The 19671-nt window shown below is 31.4% G+C and overlaps 1 protein-coding gene across 3 annotated transcripts; it reads right to left on the reverse strand.

The window, feature by feature from the left end:
• Nucleotides 1-726: 726 nt before the first annotated feature.
• Nucleotides 727-17709, reverse strand: LOC139514428 (heat shock 70 kDa protein 12A-like). Of its 3 annotated transcripts, none has more exons than XM_071303697.1 (13): nucleotides 17456-17709; nucleotides 15510-15627; nucleotides 14920-15000; nucleotides 14413-14478; nucleotides 13639-13704; nucleotides 12745-12810; nucleotides 11869-11934; nucleotides 11034-11093; nucleotides 9222-9287; nucleotides 6148-6464; nucleotides 5223-5441; nucleotides 2138-2285; nucleotides 727-1861 (listed from the first exon to the last, which is right to left on the reverse strand). In XM_071303697.1, exons 2-13 carry the CDS (start codon nucleotides 15604-15606, stop codon nucleotides 807-809), a joined length of 2307 nt encoding a protein of 768 aa, XP_071159798.1. In that variant the 5' UTR covers nucleotides 15607-15627; nucleotides 17456-17709; the 3' UTR covers nucleotides 727-806. The 3 variants fall into 3 exon arrangements, with proteins under 3 accessions (XP_071159798.1, XP_071159807.1, XP_071159788.1); XM_071303706.1 differs by having other exon boundaries at nucleotides 17540-17694; XM_071303687.1 differs by lacking the exon at nucleotides 17456-17709 and having other exon boundaries at nucleotides 15510-15722.
• Nucleotides 17710-19671: the final 1962 nt, after the last annotated feature.

Genomic DNA, 19671 nt, shown 5'->3' on the forward strand with positions numbered 1-19671 from the left:
GCGGTAAAGCAGCACGTACCAATAAGCTGTACTTCGTATTTTACCATCATTGAAAACCAATAGACATCAAACTACATAGTTTTTTTCTTGTAAATATCTACAGCACACTATCTTTATGTTTTGCTACTGTGCTTTGTCTCTATGCCTTTTTGTGTTTCTTTATTAAATATAATACATGGTTATGTAGTTATACATCCCGTCATTGTGTAATGGCAAATGATTGTATTCTTGTCTTTCATTTTTGCTAAATTAAATGTGATTTGCCTCTATGCCTTTTTGTATTTCTTTGTTATTTCTTTGATTGTTTTTTCAGTAATTAAGATTATAACATAATGTTGACAGTAGTTATCAAAGGTGCCAGGGTTATAATTTAATAAGCCAGACGCGCGTTTCGTCTACATAAGACTCACCAGTGACGCTCAGTTCAAAATAGTTATAAAGCCAAATAGCTGCTCCCCAATTGTTGATATTTTTACGTTTTGTGTCTTTATTTTTAGTTTACACATCGTTGTCAATATAAGTGAATTTTATTCGACTGCCATATTAGGGAGAGGTTTAGCTAGCTGTAAAACCAGCTTTAATCATCCTCCATTTTCTACATATAAGAATGCATGTACTAAATAAGGAATATGACTGTTGTTATCCATTCGTTTGATGGGTTTGGGCTTTTGATTCTAATTTTCCTCAAATTTCGTTATTTTTGTGATAAAAAAACATCAATCAGTCTTTTAAATATATTCAAGTTATTTTTTTTATTTTCGATTCATAATGGGAAAAAATGTAATAATTGAAATGTAATATCTATATCAGTTCAGATTAAATGTAGACGAAACTGTTTCTCCAGTAAGTATATCTGTCGCTAAAACACCCAACTCAGTATTACCGAACAGAAACGCTACTCTCAATTCTCGTTCTGTATCACTAGCTTTTGAGAACGAAATCTTCATAGAACCGAGGAGAGTACAACCTTCTTCGTCCACGTACATCGGTTTCTCCTTTGTCGATGCATAAAGGGATAGTTCCCAGGGCTCTGATTCATTGCAATCCACGGTGAAGTTGTGTTCAATTGCGGTAGCAATATCAACTGTGTCATTTTTATGGACTATAACTTCAAACAGTCCATCACAGAATTCTCCATCTTCCTCTTTGACAAGATGTTCCTTGTTGTGAATGTTTGCATCAAAGGGTAAACTAATTCCTGTGCCGTAGGTATACTGCATCACACGAGATATTATATAATCCGGCTTGTGACCGAAAAGACAAGCTCCTTTCAGAACAGCCAAACCAGCTTCATTTGGGTTTATAATTCTTTTATCGGGAAACGCCCGTTTAATTGCATCTTGAACAAGAGAACATTCCGAAAAGCCACCAACCAGTAAAATCTGATTGACCTCAGATGATTGCTCCCTGTCAAAAATGTCTTTCATGAGAGTCACAATACTTCGGATTGTTGGATTGAAAATATCTTTGATGATTTGAGGGTCAATTCGCATTTTGGCACCTTTAATATATATTTCGTTGGCATACTTGGACGCACTTAGAACAGAATCAATGTCTTGATCAAGAAGTGTCAAACAACATTTATTTATTGATACATAAGGTATGCCTATGTTAACTTTTTTATCTTTGTCCGGTCCTATTATTCGTTTGACTGTTTCAAATTCGTGAAACAGGTCCAAATATGCAGAGGGGTCTTCTTCTTTTAATGAGTTCATTACTGGGCGTCCAAATATATCCACAAACATCTGCAAAAATCTTTCATCAACGGACGTACCTCCACAATTGTTTCCTGTAGCACTAGATAACTCTTTCAGATGTTCATTTGAAACCTTTTCATGAACAGTTATATCAGCTGTGCCACCTGTATGAAAAAAGATTTAATATAAACTTTACTTCAATTGATACTTCTGAAGATATTAATAAATTGAAAGGTCATTTTTAACGTTTCAAGACTTCTGATTTGTCCAAAGTAATGTATTTCATTGGAACAATTTTATCGTATAGATTTTGTTTTTTGAAACCCGTATGAATAGTGGTAAATGATAATCAAGTAACAATCCACTTAAAAGTTTGCACATTTTAACCAAGAAAGCATTTACAGTATGATCTGCACTTTTAAGTACGCATGTTAACATACCTCCAAGATCAACGACCATGTATTGTGTTCCAGCTTCGGCCATCTTAAAATCAGCTCCCTGAAGATGTTCTATTGGTAGATATTGACAGAATATAGATGCTGCTTCAGGTTCTAAAGCTATGTATAGATTATTTTCTGGTATTCCAGCCTTTAACAAAGCATAAAAAGAGATAAATAGTTTACTCTATATTACATGTAACTATCTATTAAATGAATAACCTCTTATATAACTGAAAATACTAGCAAATAAAAAAAAGAAACGGTACATGAGCGTTTATCTATTTTCGGAAACTTTTTGAATAATTAAATTATCTTGTTTTATTTTAGTTTTTCGTTCTCTTTTGTACATACACTAGGCCGTTAGTTTTCTCATTTGAGTCATTTCGAGGCCTTTTATAGCTGACCATGCGGTATGGGCTTTGCGCATTGTTGAAGGCCGTACGGTGACCTATAGTTAATTTCTGTGTCATTTTGGTATCTTGTGGAGAGTTGTCTCATTGGCAATCATACATTTTACCACATCTTCTCTTTTATAAATGTGTCTGAACATTAAAAAGTTGTGTTGTATTCTTCTCGATTTTAGTCGTTTGAATATGTTTTCGAATGTTGAAACGTCAACTTCTAAAATCAAAGTTTTGTTTTACTCATTTCTAAATTTATCTTCATCCGAGTGTGGGTTTTTCTTTATGGAGGTCACAATTATGTCGTTTCAATCGGTTAACAAAAGGGGAATTTGAAATCGATAGAAAGTTACATATAAGTCAACCGTCAAAGTCAAGATGAGAGGGTATTAGCCATTGGCATGTTGGAAGCATGAATGTCACAAACAGAAGTCGCAAACCAATTTTATACCTCCAAAACGACAATTTATAGATCCTCTATATTCCGGAAGACATACAGCTTCAGCCAGACTCATATCCGCAATGGCCAAAAACATAATTTCAATTCAAACAGTCCGAAATTGCCTGTGACAGTGCGGCCTTTTAGCACGTCCTCCATTGAAGGAAATCATACTTTTATAAATTGTGACTCGTATGGAGAGTTGTCTCATTGGCACTCATACCACATCTCCAATTGACATTTTTTTTTATTGCTACTAAAAATGACATAAAAGAGTTTGAACATACATATTCACATTCTTACTTTTTAAATGCCCATTTGATTAGGTATGTGATTTTTTTCTTAATGAGAATGTGAGGCAATGTGGTATATAGGGTAGAAAAATCAAAACTTTGAACAGATTTGTGAGTGCCACTGAGACAACTCTCCATCCAAATAACAATTTATAAAAGTAAACCACTACAGGTCAATGTACGGCCTTCAACACGGAACCTTGGCTCACACCGAACAAAAAGCTATAAATGGCCCCAAAATTATAAGTGTAAAACCATTCAAACGGGAAAACCAACGGTCTAATCTATATAAGAAACGAGAAACGAGTAACACGTATTAATTACATAAACAAACGACAACTACTGTACATCAAATTCCTAACTTAGACAGGTGCAAACATTTGCAGCGGGATCAAACGTATTAATGGTACCAAACCTTCTCCCTTTTTCTGAAACAATAGCATAACATCACAACATAGAAAACCACACGATAATATATCAATTGGAAGGCTTAACTCATTCAAAAAACGTAAATTAACACACTATGAACGAATAAAATGATCTGCGATACATGCATGCAATTTAATTTATAAAGTACATCCAACGAGTTCTTGACACTCCAAAAGTAATTTATTCCACTATTTTCGAAGGCCTTATTTGAACAATTTATTATCAGGCTTGAAGACGAAATGAATCTATATTTGTAAGGTGTTTTGTGTAGCTTCGGAAGCCAATACATAGTTGGGACTTTCATTGTATTTTGTTCTGCTTGTAAAGCGGTAGCTGAAAGTTTATGTTTGTTACAGATGTCGTTTTTTTCTGAAAATGGAGTCAGTTGGAATGTTGGTGAATTGGTGATCTCTTTTTTCAGAACTTCAATGTAAAATTTACGTCAAACAATAATAATATTTTTAGCAGCTTTATCGGCCGGGACAAAAACAAATTCCTTGGCTAGTTCATTTAGTTTATGTTTGATACGAGTAATAAGCTTATTGTGGTTATTGTTAAGAGTAAAATGTATATCAACTATGTTCATAACTGAATTAAAAAAAGAGTCCAACAAATTTTTGTCAGCTTTTTCCCGTTTTATCCATATCAAACAGTAACTACGGAGTGAGTCGTGGATGATATTACGACACTCATTCCAATTGACAATTGACGAGGGACGATATTTAGGTCCTTTACTGAGGAATGATTTTAACTCTCGGTCTTGAACGATGTTAAGATCTCCTGTTATAATATGTGAAATTGGTCCATAAATGTATTCGGAATTACTGCAATTACATGAAGTTGGTGTATTTTCACTGATATTAACATCTTTACACAATCGGCTTTGATTACAAAAACTTGAAGCAGAAACGTTATATAGTATCTTTTGAGTTCATCAAACTTTCCATCAAGCAACTTGTTATTGTTTCGAATGCCGGAGCCCCGCTTGACAGTCTCCGGAATGACCAAAACATTATACAATCGTATAGTTCCATACCCACACTCTGAAAAGTTGTGAGAAGTTATACAGAGAATTTCTATAAAATTGATAGAAGTTTTATGCTTCTGAATTTTGTAGAACGTCACATATTATGCATTTTTATTCTTTCATTATTTTGAAAAGGAACTTACTAAATATACGCACGTCTATGGAAGGTAAAAAGCTAAAGTTTTCTAAGATAGTATATGTTTTTAACATGACTAAACTCCACCCCACAAAAGCTTGTCAGACACAATACAATATTGACGAGTTTGAGTTATGCAATTAAAACGTGTATAACTTGTTATATAAACTTTATCAGCTGCTTAACGTTTGTATTATGTTTGGACTTTCAAATACTTTGGCCTCGAGCATCAATGAAGAGGCATTGTAGAAATGCGCATCAAACAGTTAATTAATTTTACAAAGAAACATATATCTTATACCTACATATGCATTCCTCATATCTGATCTATTTAATTGAAAATAAACTGAATTTAATTACCTGAACTGCACCTTTCCTCATAAACTGCTTAGCACTATCAGTCCAGATTGCAGGTACAGTCAGAACCCATCGTATTTCTTTGATTTGTACAGCAGTACCTTCCTTTTCTAGTAGTGCCATCAAATGCTTGACAAGTGCTTCAATTGAGAGCGTGAAAACATGTAAAGCTGTCATTGGTTTTCCTGTTATGTCTTCTATGATCAGATCGTTTCCTATTTTCTAGGTATTTAAAAAAAAATCATAATCAACTATTTCATAGACTATCGGCAAGTATTCGATCGATATCTTTCAAAGCGAAGAACTATATAATAAAAGAGAACTGAAACATATAAATGTACGTACACGTAAACCTCTGCTTTAGACATAAGAATTTGATAAACTATTTTTTTTTTATCTTATTTTTCAAAATGAAATTATTCGGAAAAAATGAATGTCAAATTGTGCAAACGTTTTTTTTTTTATAAATATCAAGCATTAAAAATATTCCTTTAGAAATGTGATTGAATAAGATTGAAAATCATGAACGTGTTGCCATGCTATGCATAACACTATCGTGCTAAACATACAGCAACGTGTTGTGAAAATATAATTATCTTGTTGAGCATACTACTACTCGTATATTTTTCAATGTATCGGAAAACAGGAGTAAGTTTTTTGTTTGTTCTTGCAGCTTTATTTTATTCATCACAGACTTGTAAAGTACTTTGTTCATAGGGTTGAAATTTTGTGTGGACTTGTAGTGCATTAGAACTTTACATTTCTGGTCTGTTGTTAGAGATCAGAAGTGTTTTTTTTTTACTGATATTATATTTTTTTTAATTACATCTATTTTGTAATCATATTGCAGATGAAAAGATGTTCAGACATGACGTATGTTAATTGGAAGTCAAAGTGTTTTAAATGTTTAAGCAAGAATAAATAATACCTTCTTGTTATGTAAATTCATTTTAAATCTTCGGAAAAGAAAATGGTCAGAGTGCTCATCTTCAATTGCAAGGTCTGCGTATGTAGTTTCTGCTTCGTATCCAAAAGCTTTAAATTGCTTATCAGCATTTAATAACAATGTTGTAGGTGTTTTCAGTGAAAGCAACTGTCTACTGCCTGCATTCCAAGCTTGATTTGCATGGATTTTCAATGGGTCAGTTTTGAAATTGCTTCGCGTTGAAAAGGCATAACCTGAATAAGCTGTTCCAAAGTCCAATGCTGCTACTATTAAATAATTAGGGTTGTGCTCTTTTTTACCTTTGAATGAAAATATTTTTTATTTAGTAATAAATACCAATGGTTGTTAAATCTGTCACATTCATGTTCACCGATTTGACTTAAATTCTCATATTTGATTTATAACAATGTAAAACATTTATCCAAACTATTGAAAGTCTTAAATTAAAAGTTTACAGGGCATGAGCTTGATGATATTTTGGCTTCGTTTCGTGTCTATTTTAGTCTTTACGTCATCTTATTAACTATCGAGTTCACCTCCGAACACCTCCGATGACTATATAAGCGATATAAACATAAATATAGATATAGATTAAACGAACTCGTGCAAGTTTTTTCTAGTTCTGTTTAATTTCATATTATAGATTAAAAGTATAAGTTGATCATCGTTTTTACCTGTATAAGAATGATTTTTTGTGGATCGAAACAGTCAATCAAATGATTTAGTACCTTCGTTTCATTTTCAATGTTGTCATTCTATTCCTTTAAATAACTTTACACCGACAATGTATGCGTTATCCATCTCTAGCTGAGGGGTGTTTAATTGAAGTTCATATGAATACGGATTCAATGAGATCGAATTTCATTTGCAAGTGACTAATTCATCAACAATGTTTCTTATCCTATTTTGACAAAATTGAACCATATTGGTTGATGAAAGCGAATATTTATTTCACTATTTCACGTTCATTAATGATTGAACAAAAAAAAAATCAAATTTTAGATTTTTTATATATCTCTTAGCTAGTATCCCTTTAAATACATATTTCAACATTGCAACATGCGTTTTACGATATTTCTCCACTCGAGACAGTTAAATTTCAATATCTTTTATTCAATAGCTTTAAAAAAAAATTAACTGTTGACACTGGAGACATATCGTTAAACACGAGTTATAGTGGTTGAATCTGTTTCTCTCGTGATTGTTATGCTTCCTTTACACATATTTGCAGAAAGTTGGATTCTTTATATGTGACGTCATCAGGAATGGTCGACTTTCATTTTCATAACGTCAGGAAATTCAGACGGTACCAAATAAATTTGACGCCATAATTAAATTTAGACCAAATATTAAACTAGAACAGATATCTTACTGGTGAGGTGAAATATTTTTCTCACACGGATCAAGAAATTTGAAAATAGCACAAACATTAGGGAAACAGTAACACAAAATAAAATAGAAAACTAGCCAACATTGCAAGCTTCAATTAAAACCGTTAATACTATAGCAGCGGCATTATACATTAGAAGTAATAATAGACTTACAGTTACTATATTCAATAAAAATCTGAGTTCACACTAATAAAATAAAAGACGGCTTTTTTTTTTACATATAACTGTAGAACGCACAAATATAAATGATCACTTACAGTTCAGTCAGGTGTCGCCCAGTTTCGCAATGAAAAGGGAGACCATTGTAAGGATGATACAACTATTGAAAACCGAAAAAAATATTCACATAGCATCGTAACAATCCTTAAATGACAGGCAATTTTTAAAGGAAAAATGTATCTACACGATGTAAATCATCATTAACGTATTTATGAGCCAATTAAAGCTTTTACAAATAAGAGGGTGTGGTATGAGTGCCACTAAGACAACTCTCCTTCCAAGTCCAAATGTGTAAAAAAAAGTAAACCATTATAGGTCAAACTACGGTTTTCAACACGGAGCCTAGGCTCACTCCGAACAGCAAGCTATACAGGGCACAAAAATGACTGATGTTAAACAATTCAAACAGGAAATTTAACGATCTAAATTATATACAAAAAATACGAAAAACGTGAACCACAACAACAAACGACAACCACTGAAAAACAGGTTCCTGACTTATGACAGTTGCATTCAAATGCAACCAGTTAATACAGGTAACAGACGCCATGTTTCATTCTTATCTGAAACAGTAGTGTAGCATTACAACATTAAAAAACACACTATGAAATATAAATTGAAATGACATGTCTTGACCAAAATGACATATAACATAATCAAGTAAAAATACTCTGAACGAATAAGTTTGATCTTGATACAATCTAAATTTACAATTTTAATAATAAAAATATGACGTGGAACATTATCAATTATTATACCTCAGTTATCATTTTCTAAATGAAATAAGTACACAATATTTTCACTATTTTGCAAATTACAAGCTTTGGACCGGTCAAAAATTTCAAACTATTTGACCTGGGTGAAACTATTTGACCGCAAGCGTTCATGTATTTCGCGGAACTTTAAATGCAGCTACGAGATTGGAGGATTTTGAAAATAACGCGGAAGTTACGTTAAGTATCTAGTATAGGGTTGACGCCAGTGCAAGACGTAGCCTTAGCATTTGAACATATCTATGAAGTAAACGTTATGGTTTGGTTTCTTCTTTTTCATATTACGATAGTTGATTTATCACCGCCATTTATTGTCTGTTATCTTTTTCGATATAATAAAACACTTACTGACTGGATATTCGTAGACTAGTAAGTGTATTGTCCCTCGGATACAACTATTGCTCTCGGCTACGCCTTATAATAATAGTTGCTCCTCGGGACAATAAACTTACTATTCCACTCATACCCAGTCAATAAGTATACATAAGACAACTTTAACCTTGGACAAAATGGTGTTTAATAAAGAAACGTATTCAGGTATATTTAAATAAGACAATTTTGTTGTACGAGAACTGACATTTCTCGACATTGAATTAATATTATATAACTATTCTTAATATGTTTGCTAATTGAAACATGTCAACTCACTTACGCAATGTTTAATGATTCTTACTTGTAGGTAACGATACTGGTGTCAGTTTGGTGCTAACTGCCTTTGGAACACGTGTCGGCTGTGAGGCTGTGAATACAACAAAACAAATATATATATTTGTATCCAAACAAATTAGACTTCGTATGCTAGAGTAAACTAGAAAAACGTAATGTCTTCTTATTTCCTTTCCAGATTTTTATAAAGATAATCAATACCTTGAATTGTTAGTGAGTTTGGTAAATTGATCATAAGATTGTGATCGTTATATCACAAAAATACCTATAAAGTACGTCGTACAACACACTTTGTTTATTGTCAATACCCGACTCGTCCAAAAGGAAATCAGAAACACAAACAAAAGCCCAATAATAACGAACAACACATGGTTCTGATAGATAGACTTATTTGATACAGGTACAATATGTTGTGCTGGTTAATCAGTTTTAAGTGAGCAAACATTTTCTTTTTTATTAATTGGCCCTGCCCCCTCAGTCATGGTATATTTACCTTGAAACTTATGCTCTTTTTACATGTATTAGTTTGTGATAGGTCAGTTTATTGGGAACCACTGGAGGTAGGTCAATGGTATTTGATATGCAGTTGTATAAGCATTGGCATATCTCATTTCCATAGAGATTATATGGCTCTGTCCCCTTAGTCATAGTCTATTGACTTTGAAACTTTTGCTTAGTTTACATGTATTAGTTTGTGATTAGATCAGTTTAATATGAACTGCTTATGTTAAGTCAATGATATTTGGTATACAATTTGTTTTGAATTTGCACGTATTGTTTCCATAGAGATTATATAGCCCTTCCCCCTCTTCATGGTTTATGGACTTTGAAACTTTTACATAGTTTACAAGTTAATGTTTGTGTTTTGGTTTGATTAAAGGGAATGACTTATAACAAGTCAACTGTATTTGGTATGCAGTTTTATTTATAGCATTGGCACATCTCATTTACATGGAAATTGTTTAACCATGTACCTCAGTCATGGTTCATTGACTGTGAATTTTTGCCCTATTTTAATTTCAACATTTGCTTAAACAAAATTACAAAAAAGCGAGACATATCTCTGGGATAACAGTTTATCTAAATCAGTTGCAAGTAATGAACTGTGTTATACAGGAAAAAGCACTAGCAGGCGAAATTAAAAATCAATACTAGAGCTATATAAGAGAGATTTGCTTTAGAAGAGATATAAGATTTAACTTTGAATTCAAGATAACCAGAGTGTATGTCTTTCAAAACAATCTTGGAGACGTATATTTGTAGAATGTATTGATAGTAATATTAAGAGTTTAACTTTTAAATTTTAAAAACCAGATGTATCAATATCACTTCGGTAATGTTTAAAAATCCCAAACGTATTTAAAGGCTTTAATGTAATACAACTTTAATATTAAACTAATAGATAATAAAATTGAGAATGGAAATGGAAAAAATAACTGGATTTAAGGAACTTTCTTTTGAAATGAAAAACTCCCACACTATAAATAAAAAAAAATAACAAATGTAGTTATACAGTTATACATTCTTCGATATCGAGGGATGAAAAATAAGTGTTTTTTTTTCGTGTTATCATTTAAAAGACTATGTGTGTAGCCTTTGTTATCTGCAATTAAATAAACATGATAGACTAATGTCAGCAAAATATTAAGATTTTTGTATTTGGCACGAACATGTTGAAGGGGGCGGTAAACTTTGCTCTTCTTCGGTTTCAAAACTTCATACCTTATACTTTTTTTTACTTAACTTGATATTGGTTATCTCCTTTCAATATTCTAGCCATCATGTCAATTCAATCAAGCTATGTTTCAAGGATTCTTACTTTGAGTTCCTGGTTCCATTTTGCTGCTAACTTCTTTTGGTGTAGGTCCAGACTGTGAGACTGCAAGTACAAATAAAACACTGTGTTCGCATTGACGTATGTTTTTCTTCTCTATTATTTCTGCGTGCTAAGCCTTGTGTAAATGTTTTTTTATCGGCTAAATTAATAAACAAAATATATTTGTTTTTACTCTTTTGGAAATACATCAGATTTTGACTTTCTTTTCTTCCCTGTTTCCAAATGGTAATCTTTTCGTGGAAGAGATTTTGTAAATTGATTATAAATAAAGGATATAGTGATATTACGCCGTTCAATAGTCATAAATTGATTTAACTGAAACCAATCCGGGTCACAATTTTAGCTAATGCAGATTACAAAATTGGCACGAAAGTTGTGGTGATTTACATCTACTTTGAAATAAATTTTCAATTATCAAACTCCCGACAAACTTTCCGTTGGTGCTTAACTTGTTATTGTTGTATTTAACGTTAGAGCATTTTAAATAACAAAAGTTTTAAATAAAAGAGAACTTGGAACATCTCGGAGTCACAATTTGAAGTAGAAATTATTATTATATCATATATATTCGGTGCAACATATTGCTTTTAATCTTTAACAGAGAAAACTAAGCTTTTTGTGATGTGTATACTTGATTTGTATCTTATTTTTACAAGTTACATCCACAGTAATTTCTCTGTGCAAAATTTCAAAATGTATATCCCACTTTTCTATATATTTTTTTTAATGAACTTTCTTTTTTTTTCATTTTGGGTGATATGTATACAGACACCTCAAAACCTTAAATCTTCTTATAGTCACTTTTTAGGGTTCTTACTTCCAGCTAAAGATAATTCCTGTAGTCTTTGAGCAACAGTCTTTTTTTCAATTCCTGGCTGAATGACTGAAACAAAACAAAAATCTAACACACAGTAACTTGGCATAACATTTATACTTTTCGTTTAATTATGAGTTAAAGTAAAAATACTGGGTTTTGGTTTATTCAAAATAACGCAGGTAACCAAAAGAAACATCTATTAAAAACATAAAATATCATTATGATCTTAATTAAATGAATCGCATTCTAAATATTTTGAGCAAATAGTTGTACATTTGATGTTGACGTATTTATGAGATTAATTTCTGCAGTATTGTTTTCGTCCAGACATTTTATTTTCAGTGGATTGGAACAAAAGGTTCAATTAGACAATACAATTCATGGAACAAAAACACCACACAAAACAAATGGACACTTTTTAAAAGATTTTGTGTTCAGTTTATATTTTATCCAAAGTCTATTATATATGTAAATTAAGGGTTAACTTAACATTATTCGTGTCGTTTTGTTTTCGTTGATCATAACCGTAGCAAAATAATATGCAAAGGTGGGGTGATGGATTCACACCCTTTGCAAGCATTAAATACAATATCAGCCTAAATTTTTTTTTGGAGTTCAATAAAACTCGACTATTAAAAATTCTGTTTTCATGTCTAGATTTTCGAACGTTTAAAAACAATATCTTGGTTTCAGATCTTTAAACAGTCATATCCCGCTATCGTCTACGTACGACTCGTCATCTTTCTCACAACATTTTGGTTTATTTATAATTTTTAAATATATTGTGTTTTTTATTTTCATTCCAGATGGTATGACTAAATCTATGTTGAAACATTAAAATTCACTCTGACTAGTTATTTTTTTTACGATTCTTACTTGGAGCTGAGGTTCTTGCCTCTAATCGTCCAACAGCACTCTTTCGTTCGTATCCTGGTTGAATGACTGATATGAAAAAAAATCAAACAAAATATGAGAAGGGCATATACACAATTTATCTATTTCGTTTAATTTTCTTAAAATTCATCTCTATGTGTGATAAAATAATGGATTCATGTTTATACAAAATTACACATACAGGCAAAACGAAGAGATCACAAATTAAAAGATCATAAATCAAATGCTCTTAATCAAAAGAATTGTATTCTAGATACTTTCAGCAAGAAGTAGTACTTTTGCAGTTGAAATATGTGTGTGAAGTATTTATAACTTTATTTAATGTTGTACTACACAGAACATAAAAAGTTACTGCGTGCAAACCAAGTATACTTTTTGACTTGCTTCTTATTTATCCAGACTAGAAATGTTTTAAATTCGTACATGTTAATGAAGGAGAATTTAAATATATACATGCATATGTATGTAGGAATACCCGGATAGCGTCAATCATGTCATTTATGTTTGCTGTTCATATCCATAGCAAAGTGATGTACATACGAGAAGTTAACGAATGAAAACCCTTTGAAACCAATCGGTGCTATTTAAGTCTACATTTACATGAACATTTTTGATTACCTGCCTGTTTAAATGTGTTCGACCATTTAAAGAACGGTAAACCGGTTTCAGATATTTTATAAAATTCGTATCGGGTGAATCCATTCACAACTTAGGTAAAAAATCAAACAAGATAAACGTTTTTGATTTAGTGCGTCAGACGCCTTTTCATCTACATAATTGTAATTATTCGCAACACATTTTTTTTTATATTTCTGATATTCAAATGCTCTTTGTTTTTGTTTTTATTTTTGTTTTTTGTTTGTTTTATTTTCTTACTTGGAAATGAGGATGTTGACTCTAGTCGTCCAACAGCACTTTTTCGTTGGTATTCTGGCTGAATTGCTAATACAAAAGATTGAATTACATGTGAGAATGACATAACATTTATCTTTTTCGTTTCATTTTTCTTGAAAGAGATTATCTCTATGTGAAAACATAATATGTTGATTAAAATATTTCACATGTAGACGAAACGAAAATCAATTAAACATTGAAATATCATAATGGTCTAAATTAAACTGAATTGAAGATATTTTGAGCAAATTGTAGTAATTTTGCAGTTCACGTCGAATTTATGACAACAGTCATGTTATTTCCCCGATAATTAAAATTCTCAGGACAAACGAATTGAATATTGAACTATACAATTCATCGATTAACAAAATTGGACTGTTTTATAGATTTTGTGTTTCCTTTAATATTTCTTCCCTTGACATTTATAAATGTATGAAGGATTATCGTAACATCATAAATCGGTTTTTTTTTTTTTTTTTTTTTTTTGTGCTGCTCACATCCGTAGCAAAGTGATGTACAGGTTACGAGTTCACGAATGGTCACCCTTGGAAACCAAAAAGTACTATTAAGACTATATCTTCTTTTGATATTTGAATTTATCCAAATCCACCTATAAAACGTCCTGGTTATAAAACGGTACCAAAGACGTTTGTTTCGGCCGCATAGGTGAATATATTCTGCACCGCGTTTCTAATTATTACCTATTTCTAAATGTACCTTAACTTTTATTCTCAATCTACTTTATACGATTCTTACTTGGATTTGGGGATGTTGCCTCAACTCTTCTAACAACACTTTGTCGTTCGTTTCCTGACTGAATAGCTGTTACAAAAATCCAACAAAATGTCAAAAGTTACAACATTCATCTTATTCATTTTTCATTTTATTTTCTTTAAAGTCATCTTAATTTGACAAAATAATAGGTTTATTTTGTAAACTTTACACATGCAGTCTAAACGTAAATTATTGAAAAATGTAATAGTAGTGTCATAACATTTTTTAAAACAGAAATGGTATTAAATTTTCAGCAAAAGTAGTACATTTCCGTTTGTCTTTGTATTTACTAGTATATGATTTATGGCTGTAGTCCAAAGAGAGTTATTTGTAAAATTAAAACCATACGCAGAATCATTATTTGTTATTTAGTTTGGTAAGATTAAATACTCAGCTTCAGAACATTTGGGATTTGATTAACATGCGACAATACATGTACACTGTTAATTGTCGCTTTAAAGAGTGAGGTTTCATACTAATAAGTCCTACCCTTCTGCCATCCTTTTGCGTTCCCTCTGGTATACATTGTTTTCCGATTAAACAAATTGGCATTCTTGTGTTCAAATTTGCCTAAAAAGATAAACCTATAATATATACATACGAAAAGTTCGTTAAATCGTTTCAATGAACAGAACATTATGGATACAAATTAAACACGAAACATATTGTAGTATTAGTTCAAACTGACGGAAGAACAAAAAACAAACCATTGAATAAATCGTCTTTACATAAGACTTTCGTTTGATGCTCCAACAAAAAATTAGAAAAATTGCAGAGACATATGGACGCTGCATTGTCCATCTTGTCATCTAGAACGAAGGGTTTTCGGTCTGTGCTTTGTTTAAATAGCTAGACGCAATGACCATATAAGTATTAAACATTCTTGTCAACAGTTTTCTAAAGATGACTAAAAAATTTACTGCATGTTAACTTTAGTCCAATTAATAATGTAATTCATCCGTTCAATATGTATGCATCGTTATCAAATAAAGGCCGTCAACGATACCATTGATTTTAAGCTTATTTCGTTAGACATGTAGCATGATTTTCACAAAAAAATACATTTGTTCACATATTACCTTTGTGTTTTTCTTTTTGTTGCCTCGGCATTTCACATTTTCCGCACTTTTCTTTACTAGCGTCATTGAAATCGTGACAGTTGAGACACACCCACATCGTTGTTTAAACTATTGCGACCTGCAAAGAACAACTCGAGGAGAAACACAGGAAAATGCCTGTAACAAGTCAGGAATATGATAGTGGTTATCCATTCCTTTGATGTGTTTGAGCTTTTTTTTAACCATTTGATTACCGACTTTCAGTTAAGAATTACCTCGGATTTCCGTATTTTTGTTATTTTACTTTTTACTCTATATATTGTAAATATAAATGTTGGTAACTGATGCATTATGTACGCCTCATACGAGTCCTACATTATGTTATACGTCAAACGCTGCAATTAATAAAAACTACTTTGAATTTATTATAGTTTCATGACAAAAAAGCGGATTTCATTTTTAACAAGTTTTAAATTTCCATTTATATGTACCAACATTCCGGAATTGCCCGCATATGGAGCGTATATGTGCCAATTGGTACAATATTTCATAGCTTGAGTTCCTGTCGTGATTTCTTTAAACACTGCCTGAAGGAATCTTTATATCAAGAGTTTCAAGTGGTTTAATTACCGATATGCCGTTATGAAAGTATGACAGACGCAATAATGATGTGGTTGGGCATTATGGAATTTGTGCATACCTTACATCTCCCATTATTCATCTTCATGTTATTCACTCGAGAAAAACATTTAAAAAGCATAAATGCAGAACTTAGTTAACATACAAACTAAAAAGTTCTCGACAGGATAGCATAAACGTTTGAGAGGGTATGGATGGGGTTTATGGACAAGAGAATCAAGAATAAAAGAAATAGACTAACATAGACACGCACACAAAAAAATAAAGAGAATAATTAGCCTATAAAACATAAAGATAGAGAACAAAGGGGTGCTAGAATACTAAGAATCAAGAATAAAAGGTTGCTATTAGAGAGGTGATCACTAATCCCAATGAAGATAAAAAATAAAAACATGTGAAAATATGGTATGTATAGTGTATATTGTTGTCTCTTTGACACATTCCCTATTTCCATTCTCAATTTTATGATTTTCAATCGAAAGAGATTAGACTTATTTTGTTTTTGTTCGTTTATCTATTATGTGCGCTTGTCCCTTTAGATTAGAGACTATTATTCTGTCTGCAAAGTAAGCTATAAGGCCCATAGATGGCAAACGTAAAACAAGAAAAACTAAGGGCACGCATTATGTATAAAACAAAAAACGAGAAACAAACTTGATGAACAACAACAAACGGTCATCACAGAATTACAGGTTCATGATTTGGAATAGGTTCATGCAAACTGTATCTCATAACCTAGGACAGTGGTGCCATGGCACAACATGATAACAAACTATAAAAATTGTTTAAAGATGCCTAAGCCAATCAAAACGATACAAAACATAAAACAACCAATACAAACATTACATACACAAAGTACAAATCTGAGAGTACAGTCACTACCCGCAGTTACTGAAACCTTGTAACAAAAAGTTAACGATTCAGGGATATTATATTTGGTTTATATTACATAAATAGACTATGCATATAGTCTAATCAGCACAGGACAGGACGGCCAATCTTTTGTTACAACTCATCTATTAGCAGGGAATAGTTTGAATTGCATGGAGTGGTACATACTCACCATAACTAAAAATCATGATAAACGGTATTTTTGGAATCATTAAATTTATTTGGTTATGGTAGAGAATGTAAAACTACATTTGAACTTGACATTGTCATAATCTGAAAACGAAACCAGTATATACAAGTATGAATGTTAAAAGTTGAAACAATACTATACCTAACAAAAAAAAAGTATTTTATCAAGATTTTAATATCCTTAAACTGTAAATTGATTGAAATAATTATCAATGATGTTTATGAAATATCGAAAGAAGATGTCTTACCTGTCGACCGAGTTACAATTGTGTACTTCGATCTAAATATAGCCACATAACTAAAACGTTTACCGGTAGACTTGTAACAAATACCTTTAAAATCTTATCCTACCCATTGTATTGTTAATAATGGTAACAAATATCACTACAATCGTTCACTTTAATGTATATAAAGTCTTTGGACTTTAGTTTCATTTGCGTTCTCACATAAATTTCTAAGATGCACCTGAAATATTGATTTATTTTGCAAAACAAATATAACCAAGTGCTTATAATTACATTAGATGTATGTTTCATTATAATACGTTATTCTGATTGGCTATCTAGCAATCTCGTGATATTCCTTAATCAATTGCATTACACAATGCATCTTTTCATTCATGATGACACGAGGTCCCACAATAAAGTGCACAGGTAAATGAAATAAAAACTTGATAAAAGGCGTGTTTTCATGATCCTATAGGTAAAAATGTGATTATAAGTATTGAATGCTTTTTTTTGGTAACTTTATAGGGTTGTAAAAGCGTTGACCGTGCGCACTCTTTAAAGCGACAATTAACAGTGTACATGTATTGTCGCATGTTAATCAAATCCCAAATGTTCTGAAGCTGAGTATTTAATCTTACCAAACTAAATAACAAATAATGATTCTGCGTATGGTTTTAATTTTACAAATAACTCTCTTTGGACTACAGCCATAAATCATATACTAGTAAGTACAAAGACAAACGGAAATGTACTACTTTTGCTGAAAATTTAATACCATTTCTGTTTTAAAAAATGTTATGACACTACTATTACATTTTTCAATAATTAACGTTTAGACTGCATGTGTAAAGTTTACAAAATAAACCTATTATTTTGTCAAATTAAGATGACTTTAAAGAAAATAAAATGAAAAATGAATAAGATGAATGTTGTAACTTTTGACATTTTGTTGGATTTTTGTAACAGCTATTCAGTCAGGAAACGAACGACAAAGTGTTGTTAGAAGAGTTGAGGCAACATCCCCAAATCCAAGTAAGAATCGTATAAAGTAGATTGAGAATAAAAGTTAAGGTACATTTAGAAATAGGTAATAATTAGAAACGCGGTGCAGAATATATTCACCTATGCGGCCGAAACAAACGTCTTTGGTACCGTTTTATAACCAGGACGTTTTATAGGTGGATTTGGATAAATTCAAATATCAAAAGAAGATATAGTCTTAATAGTACTTTTTGGTTTCCAAGGGTGACCATTTGTCAACTCGTAACCTGTACATCACTTTGCTACGGATGTGAGCAGCACAAAAAAAAAAAACAAAAAAAAAACGATTTATGATGTTACGATAATCCTTCATACATTTATAAATGGCAAGGGAAGAAATATTAAAGGAAACACAAAACCTATTAAACAGTCCAGTTTTGTTAATCGATGAAATGTATAGTTCAATATTCAATTCGTTTGTCCTGAGAATTTTAATTATCGGGGAAATTACATGACTGTTGTCCTAAATTCGACGTGAACTGCAAAATTACTACTATTTGCTCAAAATATATTCAATTCAGTTTAATTTAAACCATTATGATATTTCAATGTTTAATTGATTTTCATTTCGTCTACATGTGAAATATTTTAATCAACATATTATGTTCTCACATAGAGATAATATCTTTCAAGAAAAATGAAATGAAAAAGATAAATGTTATGTCATTCTCACATGTAATTCAATCTTTTGTATTAGCAATTCAGCCAGAATACCAACGAAAAAGTGCTGTTGGACGACTAGAGTCAACATCCTCATTTCCAAGTAAGAAAATAAAACAAACAAAAAACAAAAATAAAAACAAAAACAAAAACAAGGAGCATTTGAATATTAGAAATATAAAAAAAAAATGTGTTGCGAATAATTATAATGCGCGTACTTCGGTCAACGCTTTTACACCCCAATAAATTTACAAAAAAGAGCAATCAATTCTTAAATACTAACCTTTATCAACATATTCATTCCTATTTATGTTAAACAAATAGTTTCCTTGTTCTTAATTAATTCAAAATTTTACAGATATTTAAATTCAAATTTAAGAGAAAGTTTCGTTTAACAACAATTTTTAACCTGGAATTAAAAACAATTACCATGCATTTTGAACTTACCTTTTCATAACCTAAATTTAATGTCAAGAGGTGTATATATCTCTATAAACTGTGTTTAGTAAATCAAAAACACAAAAACGGTTAATCTG

Source organism: Mytilus edulis, chromosome 1 (genome assembly GCF_963676685.1).
Source record: "Mytilus edulis chromosome 1, xbMytEdul2.2, whole genome shotgun sequence".
Lineage (NCBI taxonomy): Eukaryota > Metazoa > Mollusca > Bivalvia > Mytilida > Mytilidae > Mytilus > Mytilus edulis.